Raw genomic sequence first — 16024 nt, forward strand, 5'->3', positions numbered from 1 at the left:
ACAACCCTTTACCTCTTTCCTACCCGCCACAACAAAGATCTTAAATCCAGAATATCAAGGACCGATCCTTATCAGGCACTCATCCAAGCTAAAGGGTTCCGGTTGGCGGGCTTAGATATTTAAGCATCCATACAATCAGGTAAAAACAGTGACAATTGGCACTATCTGGTAATGAAAGGGCAACTATCCCTGTACATTGACAAGTATTTGTGATACTGTTCCCCTTTTTACCCTTAGCTTTATCACATCCGACACTGAATGGATTCCAAAAAAGAAATTGAATATCTATTTTAAACAACTGCTTCTTGCTAAAATTACTAATTAGTAAGTATCAGTTCATCTCAAGGTGACCAATGTTTTTTGCTATGCCAGATTGAAATATTACAAACTTATTTAAAAATACTTATGTTTTAGATTAAGGAAATGCTACCTCATCTATGAGGCCCCTTGATCTCTTATGGAAATTGCAGTATATATCACCTATCATGGCCCTACCGATAATTAGGACTGCATTAAGAAAAAATCATTATGCAAATGCCCATCATTGGCACCTACTCTAACATTATTCTCAAAAATATTTTTAATATTTCCCTCCCATTTAAATAGACAAATCTATTTTTCGCAAGGAAATGACAAGACAAATTGCAATTCAAAACGTTGCTTTTTATTAATCTACAGCTGCTACGAAAATTCTTTTTTTAAAACAAAATGCATAACAGTTAGTTACATGTTTTATATGATTAAGAATCGATATCATTTTATGTTTTGTATGTATCTTCAACTTTAGATATTGTGTGGCTGCTCCAAGAAGAAGGCGCTGGCCGCCGAAACGCGCATAGAGATTGAATTTTCATGCCACCCATCCCCATTTTTTTATTGTTTGTAAAGTGTTAAATTGTGAATGTCAATTATATCCTATGGAACTTTTTACTGTTATTTTAATGTCATTCAAATGAATCTTTTTTACTTGTGTTAATTAACTAATAAAAACTTGTTTTTTAAGCTAGCTGTAGTCCATTGCTATATATATTTTTTTGATTTATATGTGATTCAATGTGTCAAATTGCCTAGGTTGTTACTTCTCAAATATGTCTTTTCCCTGACCTAGGAATTACGAAATTCGTCTATTCAGGGGGTCCTTGTTACATACACAATTGAAGCAGGAGGAGACTACAGAGCTGATTTGAGAGTGAAGGGTGAGTTGATCATTCATTTTAACCCCGAGTGTTTTAACCGTGGTGGAAGGAGTGGGGGCGGGACCAAGGGTTGGGGGCCAGAAGAGAGAGTTCCAGGGACTGGAAGAACCTCCGGTAAGAACCAACTCGGTTTTATCCGGATTCATTTGAGATGGTTGTGGTTCATCCAGTCCCTGATGAATGTCATGGTGTGCTGGAAGCTGGAGACAGAGAGGGGAGAAGAGGATAGGTCAAAGATGAGCTGGAGGTCATCCGCGTAATTAAAAACGGTGACCTCCAGCTGCTGGAGAGTGAAGATGAGGGGAAAGATATAAAGATTGAATAGTAGGGGAGACAAGGAAGAACCCTGGGGGGACACCACACGTGACAGGGAGTGGGGTGGTTGTAAAGTCTCCTAGCCGGACCGCCTGGGTGCGGTCCCTCAGGAAGGAGGAAAGCCACACCAGGGCTGATCCCTCAATTCCAGCCGCCTTGACACGGGACAGTAAGATGGTATGGTCTACCGTGTCAAATGCGGCGGAAAGATCGAGGAGTACCAGCGCCTGGTGTTTGTTGTGATCCATACCCTTCCTGAGGTTGTCCAGGACTGATACCACGACTGATTCAGTCGAGTGCCTAGGTCGAAAGCCAGCCTGGCGAGAAGCCAGTCCCCCATTGGCCTCTACGTGGGTGCTGAATACCGCGGTGACATAGCGTTCCAGCACCTTGCCCAGGTAGGGCAGCAGGGAAATGGGGCGGTAGTTGGCTGAGATGGATGGGTCAGCGCCAGGCTACTTTAGAATGGGCACTATGGTGGCTGATTTAAGCGTAGGGGTCACTACTCCCTGCGCTAGGGAGCTGTTGAGGAAGGTAATGGGGGGTTCAGGACAAGAGGAGTAGATTTGCTGGAGGATTCGCGCCGGACAGATGTCTGCCGGGGAACCTGATTTTACTTTAGGGAGTATCTCCAGGAATACCTCTTCAGTGAGGGGGGATGGAGGAGAGAAGGTTTTGGATAGTAAGAGGAGAAGGGTCAACAAAGGCAGGCGAGGGGGGGGGGGATGTTGGCCTTAATGGTAGCGATCTTGAAAAGAAAGTAAGTGTTTAGTTGGTTGCATAGAGGCTGGGATGGGGGGATTTGAAGTGAAGCCCTATCGGAGTAAGCCAGGTCCTGCACTATGCCGAAGATCTCCCTAGGTTTGTTTTCAGCAGACATTATTTTTGTCGAGAAATAAGAGGTTTTGGCGGCAAGGATTGCGGTCTTGTAGTTGGCGAGTGATGTCAGGTAGAGGGTTTTAAGTGAGGGACAGTAATTTTTCCTCCAGTGCCTTTCTGCCTGACGAACGGACAGTTTTAGTTCTTTTAGGTGGTCATTAAACCACCTATTAGACTCCTTGGGTCGCCGAACAGAGATGCGACGCAGGGGAGCCACTGAGTCACAACCTCTAGCCAACCAGGTATTGATAGCGTTGGCTTGAGAGTCGGACGGAAGACCAGAGAGGGACGGGGTAGAATTCCGAAGGTGAGACGTCAGGGTGGGAAAGTCAACTCTGTTCCAATTCCGCGCCCAGGTATTTTTTGCGTGGGGGACTTTGGGTACCGGGTTGAGAGAGATGGAGAAGGAAATAAGGGCATGGTCGGACCAAGGACAGGGGGAAACCGTCACCGGGGAGACTGGAAGATTAAGGGACCAGACCTGGTCCAGTATGTGACCATGAGAGTGAGTGGGGACAGTGCGGCTGCGGCGTCGGTGGCGCCATTCGCGGCGTCGAAGGTGGATCCGAAACAGCAACCTGCATCGTACAAATCCGTGAAAAAAGGATGCCAGATGGAGCCGGGGACTGCCCATACGGCGTCTACATATTCGGGGCCGGAATCTGCCATGACGGCGCCATCGGCATATATGGCATAGAGGGGGCCGGAGTATAATGTTGAGGCACAACCAAATTAAACGCCAATGGACCCATGGTACCCGAAGGTGCACCAGAGGGGCATGAGGCTCTGGCAAATACTCCATACATTGCGTTCAAAAACTGCGATGGATCCGATCCCGGAGCTGGGAACGAAGGATACTGCGCTGGTTCGACCTTCGAAAGAGGAACCTGCGGAGTCGGAACCACTGGGGTCACAGGTGGAGCCACAGGAGGAGCAGGAGTCTCATCATCCACCAGATTAGATGTACCATCCGGAGCCAGAGATTCTCCCGACGCCGGAGTGCCCATATAAGGAGAACGGTCCAGAGTCACCTCAGATGGTGAAGGAGATACAAAGACCTTAACACGACACCCAGGAGCCGGAGAAGGCGACTTTGAAGCTCGAGGCTTCGATGAACGACGTCAAGAACCCTGCCTCTTCTTCTTCTTGTGTCTTCTCTGACGACCTCGACTTCAACCGCTTTCAACCCCGTTTCTCCTTTCTCTCCTTAGACATATAAAGTTTGGCTTCTCTTTCCTTCAATGCTTTTGGGTTCATTTTCCTGCGGGATGAACAACCTTCGACGTCGTGATCTGATGAAAGACAACAAAGACAGTCTTCATGTGGGTCAGTGATCGACATATGACCTCCGCATTCCTTACAGGGCTTGAAACCCGACTTCCTCCGAACAGACATGGCAAAATCAGAAACAAAGAAACACTCAAAACAAAGTATCAGGTAGAAAGATAGGAGAGTCCCAGAAAAACCGTTAGCGTCGACAGCGCGGAAAACAAGGAACTGACGTCATCATGCAGACGTGGTCTTCTTATGGCTCCAGAGACGTCATGCGGAGTCGCGTGCGGAGCCATGACGCTAGGACGACCTCATCGGCGCAGACAGCTAGGAAAAATTTCCGCGGAATGCTGGAGCAGGGGATATTCATAAGGTGAGGAATCCACAGGCAGATGTATCCATCAGAAATATAATTACTGATGAACACAAATACAATATTTTGATGACGTAGCCCTTGAAGGTGATATCTTGTATGTCCAAAACCACATGACGAGTGTGGGCCATTTTTTGTTTTACATGCTGTAACTAGTGCCTCCAATTTCTGTTTCTTAAGAATAGTGAAAGAAAAAATGTTTTGTACAAAGGTAGTGTTTTAACTTATTTACCTCAATCGGTTGTGGATCATTCAAGTGTGCACTCAGGTCCATTAGAAGCTGTGGCATCCAAGTAGGTACTTCATATGGACTTGATAAGATACAAGCACTGAATCCCAACACGCCAGCATGTCGTCTAACCAAATCTACAAGGCAACACAAAATAAAAATCTGCCTTTACTAAAATATAAAACCTTCATAAAAATCTAACAGGCATTTTAAGTAGCAAGATCCATAAGCCATACAATATGTTACTACGCTTTCCCATTATAACAAAGTTAATACATTATTTTACTGATACCAGTTGAACCAATTACTGTTCCAATATTGAGAATACGTTTTTCAAAATTGGTATCTTCCACCCCCAGTTACCACACTTTAGGTGGGTCACTTAAAGTATAGTTATTTTGCTAAACAAATGGTATTGGATTTTATTGCATGTAAAAACACAGAAGAAAATACAGTTAACAGAGTCACAAGAAACCTCACATTGACACTTCACAAATTGTTAAGTCATACAGCTCCAAACCATGATAGACCCACCATTTACCCCCAAATCTTGTTTCTGCGGGCAGACCCTGGCAGCATAGATGGGCCTTTCTTGCTGGGCACACAGTCCACTCCCGCCCACAATACAAGCACTGAGGAGTTCCACTTCTGGGAAATGTCTTGCTTAGCGATCAGCGAGGCAACCCCTCTGAATATACGATCCAATCTCAGACCCCCCATATTCGCCAGAAAACCCAAAATAGCCACAGTAGGAGAGAGTTTCAATGGCCGATCCAGCACCCACTAAAGATCCCGCTCTATCCTCTGCCTGTACCATACCACAACAGGGTAGGACCAGACCATGTGGAAGAAATCTAGCGAGGAACAACGGAACCCTTTAGCTGAGGAATCCTACCCGCCCTGTGAAGCTGCAGGGCAGTCATACAGGTCAAGTGCAGATAGGTAAGTTGGACAAGCCTGAGGTGTGTAGAAATAGCGACGTTTCAGGGGGGCCATCCTAGCCTCTCTCCACTCTGCTTCATCCAGTTCTTCAACCCATGCTTACCATCTCCGCCACAGGATTGGGAACTGGTCTGGGCTGTTGATGACTAGGGGCCGGTATACTTAGGAAATGGCGCTTTTAGTGAGTATCCTGGTCAATATCTTGGCCTCGAGAGGGCTTAAATCAGGGATGTCAGTGTTGGGGGAATGTTGGCTGAATAAGCATGTCATAGTTGCGAGTACTTGTGGAATTGAGTACAGGAAGGATGATATTGCTCTTGCATCTCCAAAAACATCTGCAATTGGGTCCCCAACCAGACATCCCGAGCAGGGTGATTTCTATCCTATCCCATTTTATGAATCCCTCTAGTCTCGCAGTGTGGTGCAACCACATCCCCTGCCAGAGGGGAGTCATGTGCATCAGTCTGCGGTCCCAGCCCATGTCGCATTGTCACCTTCCAGTTCAGAAAGACCACCAAGTTATCACTGGAAGGGATAAGGGCTCCATATAGAATTCTGGTTATCGAATCAATGCCCAACAGGGTCATCTCTACACAGTAAGTTGGGTCGTCCGATCCCCCGTTCAGGCAGATATTGAGCATGATCACCTACGAGGCCATATAATAGTATCAAAGGGCCTCCATTCCTCCATCATAGGAAGACTGAAGGCAATTAAAGGTGATCCGAGGGAGGCCACCTGCCCTTAGGAAGGAACGGATGACAGAATTCAGGCCTAAGATTGGGAGAGGAAAGTACTGGAAAACATTAAGGAACCAGACAGCACCAACATCTTGAAGAGAACCACTGTCTCTAAGACATGAAGGCGCTGGTGCGTCTATTTCTCAAAATCTTTTTTCATGTTCTTCACCAAGGGTGTCAAGTTAATACTCCACCTCAGGTCTGGAACCAAAGACATGTGCATACCCAGATACTGGAAGGTTATAACAGCAGTGTATTGGGATGGCAGACTGCCAGGAGGAGCCACCAGAGTCACCCTTTAACGGGACCAACAGAGAGTTGGCTTCGGTCACCCAGAGACCGGAGGCCTGCTTAAATAAGTCCAGAAGTTTCAGACAGAGAGATTCCTGCTGCTCTAACAGAAAATCTCTTCGGGTACTGCAACTTGATCAGATGATCATGCCGAGGACTTCCAGGTACCATACTCTACTGGCCCAATCTGGTGCCACAAGGATGACTTTGGCCCAGGGTCGTTCCGGATCTTCGTCAAAACACTGGACGGGAGAGGCAATGGGTAAAAGGCATAGAGCTCCACTCTAGAGGGAAGGCGTCTCAGAGTGAGAGCTGCTTTGGAGGGTCTAAGGCTCCACCGTGCCCTGTTCGTTGCAGCACCACATGGCGGTGGTGTCGTCTGGGAGCACCTGCACCAGCTTTCGTTTAATGGTAGGCAGAAGGCCTTCATTGACAAGAGAATCACTCTCAAATTCAGCAAACTGATGTGGAGTCAGGTCTCCACTGAAGATCACAGTCCTCTGATCTCCAACTCTCCCAGATGGCATCTCCAACCCAGTAGCAATGCATCACTGCATACGTGCCCACTGTCTGCTCTGGGTGCGGTAAGGATAGAAGCTTGCCAGTAACCCACATCTTTTGAAGTCTCCTTTGAAATACAGTTACAATCCAACATATTTTCCTGATGTTGTGACCACAGTAATTTCCGGTCCCACTGCAGAGTGTCCAAGTGCCCTCTGTCATGAAACATCAGCAGGATCCAGTAGTCTAACAATCCCAGCACCCTCAGTGAAATCATCACTGAGATCCAGGGCAGAGTCTGGAACATTAGGGCTCTCTAACCCAGGGGTTGGTGGGGAGGGGAATAGTACAGCGAGAAAACATACCGTAGCCCGAATGGCTCTGATGCAAGGGAATGACTATAAAGAAGTTAGGTGTGATTTTCGCTCATTGGCGGTGAACCCAAACGATGTTAAGAGGTTGGCTGTCATCTGGAGGTGGTTGATGACTGTCTGGGTGAGCCTGCCTTCGACAGTCAATTGTCGAAGTTGAAAAAGACTGGTATCCCCGACCTCCGTAGATGTGCTTTGACCACCGCCATCACTTTTGTGAACACCTGATGGAAGCTGCTGAGACCAAAGGGGAGCACTGCAAACTGAAAATGCTCTTGGCTTTCTGTGAACCACAGGTAAGCCCTGCAGAATGGGATGTGAAAATAAGCGTTTAAGATCACATTCCAGTCTAAAGGGTCCAGGGCATACAGGACCTCGGCTACTGTGACTATCTTCAAATTAGCCTTTTGCAAGAAGGCGTTGAAGATCTAAAAAAGGATGAAAGACTCCGTTCTTTTTCGCCACAAGGAGGTAAAAGGAGTAACACCTAGTCCCCACCTCTGAGACCGGAACCCTCTCTGTAGCTCCTTTGGCCAAAAGGGCATCACTTCCTGGCAATAAGGCAGACTGCCAGTCCTCTGTCAGTTGCCCTGAAGGCAGTAGAAGGTGCAGTTGGGTAGAAAGAAAGGGAAGGGCATAGTCCTGGCGGACAAATTGTAGGACCCTCTTGTCCGTTGTGGTGGCCTGCCACCCCTGCAGGAAATATCAGATCTTGCCTCCAGCAGGATAGCTGTGTGCCAGTAAGGCCACACTAAATCGATTTTGTGGTTGCAACTGCCAGAACGAAGGGGGACTGAGCAGCACCTTGTCCCTGCTGTACTTGTGGTCTATGGGAACTGCAGCCTCGCCCATGTGAGGCTGAATAGCCTGTTGCTCTGAAGGAGGGGTCTGGGGTTGACTGACAGAGAAGTCTGGCAAAATGGCCGCAGGTGTAGTGAGCTCTGAAACGGAGCTCCCGGGTCAGTCGAAAACAACCTAAATAAATCCTCCCTAGCGCTGCCCAACACCAGGAATGCGACCGGAGCCCAAGACAGAAAAGTGCAGCCTGTCCCGCTATTGGAAAGTAGAGTCCTGCCGCCTGATCCCGCTCACTGGTGATCGGCGCCCCTCTGCCTTCCTCGCGACCCCAGGACACTTACCCGCTTGTTGCCGACCGCTGCCGGACCCATCTTCAGCGCCCGCACCAGGAATCTTGAACGCTTCAGGCCCGCTCAACACTGAAGAAAAAAGTACCTTCACCGGAGCTCCATGACTCCCGCCACTGACAATCCCTGCGCCTGTCTTCAAAATGGGGGCCAGAGAGGACGTCCCCTGACCGGAGCCTCCACCGGAGCCGCTTTGCTTCACCCTGTAAGCTCACTGACTGTTAAGTGAGTGCCAAGCTACAGCCAGACTGCCATTAAAAGATAAAAGTCCCTTCACCGAAGCTGCGTGATTCCCGCCGCTACAGACCCCACGCCTGTCTTCAAAATGGCAGCCAAAGAATACATCGCCTGACCAGAACCTCCACCGGAGCCGCCTCTTCCACCCGGAAAGGTACCAACCGTTACGTGGGTGCCAAGCTACAGCCCTGATGACCATTGAATTGAAAAGAAAAGTCTCTTAACCGGATCCCTGTGCTGCCCGCCGCCGCCAACCCAGTGCCTGACCTCAAAATGGCGGCCAAAGAGGACGTCGCCTGACCAGAGCCTCCACCGGATCCGTTTCCTTCCTCGCTGTGAGGTACTGGCTGCTAAATTTGTCTGGGGCGCCAAACAGGGAGGCAACGGGACGGCCTTTTCCCATCATTTATAAAGAGACATAGAGGCCGCTTGCCCTTCTTGTCAGCATACGTGCCTGACAACAAAATGGGGACCCGAGAGGACCTCTCCTGACCGGAGCCCACTGGTAGCCTCCTGCCACCCCTTCCGAGCCACCGGCTGCATCGGAGATCCACAACATGGGGCAAAGAGTTCCCCTCCCCTCCATCTAGGCAGAGGCACCTAGACTTCTTGCCCTGCCTCGACCACCACCTACACGCCTGTCCTCTAATTGGCGGCCAAGGAGGACCTCTCCTGATCAGAGTCTCCCTCATACACCATTCCCATGGTGCTAGCCTACAAGGGTTCAACTGTCAATCAGAGACTGGTCACCTGCAAATTCCTAAGCGGAATCACCTGGGCTATAGGACCAAACCCCCCCCTGCCTGGAGCATCACCCTCCTCGCTCCTCGGGAACCCCACGTTTCGCCACCCTGGCTGCCTGCCCGGGAAGGACATTAGACAGGATGCTCCAGACTTTTGCCGCACTGGATCTGCCTCTACCTGTGAACTTAAGCCCTCAACACCGCAAGCCTAGCTAAGTGACCCCTCGGCCATTGATCTCCAAACACATTGCCCCACAGGATCCCAAGTCTCGTGTCCTGATGAACCGAGCTGACTCAAAACCCTAATTCAGCCTGTCGCCTGCCCTCCGGGCCACCCAAGCTCCAAGCTCCACACCGCAACTTAATCAGGCTCCCCCCCTCCACTACCCTCACGATGGCCCGGGACCAGCCTCCCCCTCCGCCACCAGTCCCACTTGCCCACCTTAAACCTCACAGTCGGAACTCATTCACCATCATCTTCCCCCCCCTCCTCTCTACAAAGCTGCATCGCACTTTCAAGCAAAAACACATCCGCAAACATAAAGAAACCCTAATCATTGATATCTACCACTCGGCCTCCAATGGACCGATGAAGATGGATCTAATATTCCACACTGAAAGACCTGAATATTGGGTCTCCGCGATCAGAACGCGGATGTTCATCGCCAAAACTTCCTCCACTCCTCACAGCTGCAAATTAACCGCGATTCTCCCGTTCAGATCAGTTGGTAGAGGCTATACAACCGTGACTATCTTCACTAATGGCACAGTCCTCATCCAAAATGAACTAAATTGAGTGGAGAAGCACACCTATGTTTTTTTAAAGTTTTTTAGTTTTTTGATACCTCTCTCTTAATTCTAAATATTCCTAGTTTTTTACAAGCGTGCTGCTGAGGTGGCACGTCTGTCCGCACACCGTGTCTAAATAATGTACTTCCTAACTTGAGTGGACTGGCCACTCACCTCTGCGCACTGTTGCTCTATGTGAGCTATTCACAACAGTTTAAACTGCTAAATTATATTTTTCAAAAAATATAATTTAAACTGTATAATGTTAAACATAAAACATATGTTCTACTTATCAAACATAATTTTTAATTTGATTACAGTCATCAAGAAAATAATTCAGTACATGTTTCAATGTGTTTCATACAGTGTATAGACAGTTTTTCATTTCATAATAGCTGATGAACCAAAGTGTGACCAGCTGATGAAGCCCGATGCATTTCGAGTCTCAAGGGACTCTTCCTCAGGGGCCTGAAACTGAATGTTATGGAGGCTGTTAAAAAATAGTGAGGAACGTTCCTGAGAGCTTCATGTCGAATAGTATGGGAGTCAGGCGGAGAAGAATCGAGCACTGATTTGGCGTCCATAAGGTAACACGGATTGACAAGGGTAGGGTACAACTTAGGGGTTTGAGGAGAATAAGTAGCTAACTTAGTGTGTTCCGTTCTTCAGGAAGGAAAGTTTCGTCGTTTTGAAGACACAGGTTCATATATTGGCATACAGCTGAAATCAAACAAAAGACCGAGGTAAGACGCGGTCTGGCTTAAGTACCAATATGTTTGCATTAGATAGGAGAACTTCAGTTGCGATATTGTTGGTATTGTCTGTAGGTGGAGAATACATTTTCTCGTCCGGAGAGTCAGTACATTTTAGTATTGTTTCTCACTGTGTGAGGTGAGGTGGTGGAAAATGTAGGTGGAGTATACATTTTCTCGTCCGGAGAGTGAGTACATTTTAGTATTGTTTCTCACTGTGTGAGGTGAGGTGGTGGAAACTGCACGCTCTTGTTAGATTTTCTACTTAAGCAAAAGTATATTTTCGTATTGCCTGCTACTATCAGAATTTTGTAAATATGATGGTTTATTTACGTTATGTATACATTCAGTTTCAGGCCCCTGAGGAAGAGTCCCTTAAGACTTGAAATGCATCGGGCTTCATCAGCCGGTCACACTTTCGTTCATCAGCATGTTATACTATTATGAAATGAAAAACTGTCTATACACTGTATGAAACACATTGACACATGTACTGAATTATTTTCTTGATGACTGTAATCAAATTAAAAATTATGTTTGATAAGTAGAACATATGTTTTATGTTTAACATTATACAGTTTAAATTATATTTTTTGAAAAATATAATTTAGCAGTTTAAACTGTTGTGAATAGCTCACATAGAGCAACAGTGCGCAGAGGTGAGTGGCCAGTCCACTCAAGTTAGGAAGTACAGTCCTAATCCAAGCCAACAATGAGAACCTGGAAGCTTTCGACTCCCTATTTCCCTCACTTAGGTCAGCCCTCCCTATCCCTCCTCACCTCACCTCTACGCCCTCTCTGACCACTCCCCTAGCTAACAGAGAAGACCTTGACACGCCCCTTCTCGATCCAAACACAGCCCGACAGGCTCCCCCTCCCCCTGCAATATCTCATCCCCCTCGCACAGCCATCCACCACCAACAGGAAACTCAATTCTCACCCCCTACCCCTCCCTCCAACCACCTCACCTCCCACAGCCACTGACCCCCTCCTACGACAATCACCTCCCTGCCAACAGGCAGCCCCCAGCCAACGAGCCTCCCCTCGAGTCTCCCCCCAAACTCTCAAACCTCCCCTGTCTAATCCTCCTCCTGTCCCTCTCCCTATCTCTCCCATGCCTAAACCTCCTCCTAGCCCTCTCCCCACCCCTCCCCCGCCCTCTACCCCGATCCCTATCTCCCAACCCATCCTCTCGAACCATAACACGCTCAGCCCCACTCCAGATGCCCACAACCCCTCCCTTGATTCCATAACCAAGCGTCTCACAGCCCTTGAAAACCAGGTCAACACTATCACCAAAGGCTTAATAGAAATCCTCTTTAACCTCGGTATAACCTGTAATCCCCACAACCCCCCCCCCCCGAACCCCCCTCCTCGCCAACATCACCCAGCGGCACTCAGAAGCCCCTAGTGCCCAGCCTGTCGATCCCTATCCCAAGGTCCTGGGTTCCGGTCCTAAAAAACCGAATCAACCAGAGCCCCATGCACCAGGCCCTAGACCTCAACCTCATCTTCCACCCCAGCGGGCTCAAAACACCTGACCTCCAGGCCGCTTAGATCAGAAGCTCTTATGTCAGACAGGGAAGCAGCCTTACTAGCCGCTACCTACGACTCTCCCATTTCAGATTCACCATGTCCAAAATCCAAGTAATCACGGGTCACCGGAAAGATCTACCCACTTTCAAACATCAGAGACTACCAGTCCTCACCTCTATACCCAGAGAGGCTAAAGACAAAACCACCAGCAATCAGGAGAAAATCACCAACTGCCTCCTAATCAATTGCAGATCAGCCTCACTACACGCAACAGACTTAGCCGAAGCTATCCTTAACCATGACATTGACGTTGCGTTCCTCACTGAGACCTGGCTAAATAAGACATCTCCTCCCTGCCTAGATATGCTGGTTCCACCTGGTTTCTCCATCATCTCCAAAGACAGGATAGAACAACGAGGAGGTGGGGTCGCTATCATCCACAAGGACAGCTGGAGCATCACAGAAACCTCCTCCTTCGAGTACGACTCATTTGAATGTCTATCCGCTGTCATCAAGACCAAAGACAACGACTCTCTACTGTGCCACCTACTCTATCACCCCCGGGCAGAAACAATGAGTTTGGAGAACAACTATCTAACCTGATTGCACAAGACGCACTCGGCGATTCCAAAAACGTAATTTTTGGTGACCTGAATCTCCGATGGAACGAAACTCACAACCCTCTAATCAGATCGCTATCCAGACTCCTCGCTGATAACAACCTTACTCAACACTGTACTGAGGAGACACATTACAAAGGAGCCACACTGGACGCCATCATTGCACAAAAGAATTTAATCACGGTCAACCACATACTTCCCGTTGACTGGTCCTATGATCCTATTTCATATCAATCACCCCACCATCCCACTTAAACCTCCTCAAGACCCCCCTAAATGGTCGAGAAACCTCTCCCAAGTACCCCAAGATATCCTAGAAGGTCAGCTAAGTTCACTTCTTCCAGACAACTCTCTGCACCTCTCGACCAATGATCTCATCGACCACTATAACTCCGAGCTAGTCTCCATTCTCGACAATCTAGCTCCTCTAAAGCTCAAAAAAAGCTGTGCCACCCCATCTAGAACCTGGTTCAACGCGGACCTCAACGCAGAAAGAAGAATCCGGATAGCCAAAGAAAGAAAGTGGAGAAACAACCCAACCGCCATCCTTCGCTTACAACTAAAAACAGCCCGCAGGTAGTATAACAACCATATCAAAAACAAGAAATCCAGCTTCTTCCGAGAGGCACTAGCCAAATCCAAAAACAGACCGAGGGAGCTCTACAACATAATCAGACATCAAACATCCAAGCCTCTGCCCCCACCCTTGCAGGCGTCCAAAGAACTATGCGATAACTTCGCCAACTTCTTCAACGATAAGGTCTTAAAAATCGAATTATCTCTAGACATCAACAACTTACACCTACAGAAGAGCAACTCGGCTACCCCACAGGCCCTCCCATCCGGTTCCTCTCCCCTCCTTTGGCGAAGCTTTCGCCCCGTGCAGGAAACAGAGATAATCTCATTGATCTCGACCTCCAAACCATCAGCCCACATCTCAGACCCCATTCCTCCCTCCCTAATCAAAAAAATGAAGCTCACCTTAGCACCTATCTGGGTCAAAATCATAAACAGCTCCTTACAAAGCGGAGTGGTCCCCGATTGTCTAAAAATGGGACAAGTCACCCCTCTGCTGAAAAAACCAGGTCTTGACTCAACTGACTTGAACAATTTTAGACCGATATCTAACCTCCCTCTGCTCGCTAAAACACTGGAACGCTGCGTACTCCTGCAATTGACGCATCATCTGGACAACATCAATCTCCTGGACCCCCTACAAACCGGCTTCAGACAAGGCCGCAGCACAGAAACCGCGATGCTGAACATCATAGACGACATTCATGGTTCTCTTGACGCAGACAAGTGCTGCCTCCTCATACTCCTTGATCTATCCGCAGCTTTCGACACAGTGGACCATAAGCTCCTCATCAAGACTCTGCAAGTAAGAGCTGGCCTCGGCGAGGTAGTTCTCAAGTGGTTTTCCTCCTTTCTTCATAACCGCTCGCAAATAATAAAAATGAAGAACTTCACCTCCGAAACCCAGCAAGTCAACAAGGGTGTCCCCCAAGGATCAGTACTTTCTCCTCAGCTCTTCAACATCTATATGGAACCGCTCGCCAAACTACTCAGGAACGCCTTCATCCACTTCCACCTCTACACCTCTACGCGGATGACACGCAGATCTACCTGGAAACCTCTTCTCTTAATGACATCCACAGACTAAATGATGTCCTAAATGATGTTCAAGATTGGCTGACAAAGAATCACCTGAAACTCAACCCCGACAAGACTGAAACTCTTCTCATCTCAAACAAAGAAGACAACCCTCAAATCATCGAGTGGCTGAAGTCAATCGATGCTCTTAAAGGTAATCTCACGCTAGCTGACTCTGTAAAATCTCTGGGTTTCACCCTAGACCCCAAACTAACCTTGACAAACCACATTCAGAACTCGGCAAAAAGTGCATTCTTTAACCTCGGACTTCTGAACAAAATCAAACCCTTCATTCCCAACAAGGACCTCAAACTAGCCACGCAATCTCTATCAAGACTGGACTATGGGAACTCAATCCCAACAGGCATCCCCAAATCGCACCTGGCCCCACTAAAAACAACTCTGCATGCGGCAGCGAGAATGATCACAGGATGCAAAAAATCTGACCACATCTCCCCAGCACTCAAAGAACTCGAATGGCTCCCTGTGGAAATGCGTAGTACCTTCAGAACGGCCTGCCTAACCCACAAGGCCCTCCATACCGGAAAACCAGAATACCTGGCAAACAAGCTCAAAAAAGCAGGCCAAGCTAGAAATTTGAGAAGCTCTAACTCCCTGCTGCTCATCCTACCAAAAACTAGAAAGAAGAGAACTGCGGACTGCTCCTTCACAGGAAATGCCCCCAAAATATGGAACTCCATCCCCCCACACATCAGAACCAGACCGTCCTATGCCGAATTCAAGAGCAAACTCAAATCCTTGTTCCTAATCCGTTCCCTAGGTCGTGGGTAACTAGTATCAGCAAGCATCCCCAGAACTATGTGGTATCTCTGTATCCTATTACCAAGAAGTGCTGCTGTCCGAACTTTTCCTCCTTCCAAATTGTCTTCGTTGATCGACTTTACTTGTTACGTGTCTTGTTGTTCACCTTTTCATTCCCTTTACTGTAAAGCGCTCTGCTACCTTCGGGTCTTGTTAGCGCTATAGAAAACTTCTAAATAATAATAATAAAAAAACTTACCTTCGGTAACGGTGTGTCTGGTCGAGACGATTCTAGCCGCAGATTCCTTAACTAAGAATTACCCACAGGCGCGAGACTGGATCCGGAAAACTCTTTTTTGCCACAGCATCCCTGCGCGCCAGGGTGGACGGCATCACGCGACTCCGCCCAGGTGTCGTCCGCGATGTGACGTCAGCGAGGACACATAAGTCCCACCCCGGCACGCAGACGTCAGTTTTCTTTGGAGAACTTTTACGCACCACAACGCGGAGCCATCAGACAAACTGTGGGAGCATGGGAACAGTGTGCGGAAGAGCAGAAAAAGGAATGGTGACGAACAACACCATAAGGAGCAGTGTCAACACTGCAGTACCCAAAGGCAGGGAGAAAGGGAAAGAACAGAGCAGTCACCCTGGCAGTATGTAGACAGCACCCCCCTCCC

The 16024-nt window shown here is 48.1% G+C and overlaps 1 protein-coding gene across 2 annotated transcripts in view; it reads right to left on the reverse strand.

Annotated features, from left to right (window-relative positions):
• PSME4 (proteasome activator subunit 4) overlaps positions 1–16024 on the reverse strand; it is a 2155241-nt gene that overhangs the window by 138670 nt on the left and 2000547 nt on the right. For both annotated transcript variants that reach the window (XM_086927646.1, XM_086927645.1), the window contains one exon: positions 4268–4401. In XM_086927646.1, coding sequence (XP_086783772.1) covers positions 4268–4401 — 134 coding nt within the window. The remainder of the gene's footprint in view (positions 1–4267; positions 4402–16024) is intronic.

This window comes from Lissotriton vulgaris, chromosome 6 (genome assembly GCF_964263255.1).
Source record: "Lissotriton vulgaris chromosome 6, aLisVul1.2, whole genome shotgun sequence".
Classification (NCBI taxonomy): Eukaryota; Metazoa; Chordata; class Amphibia; order Caudata; family Salamandridae; genus Lissotriton; species Lissotriton vulgaris.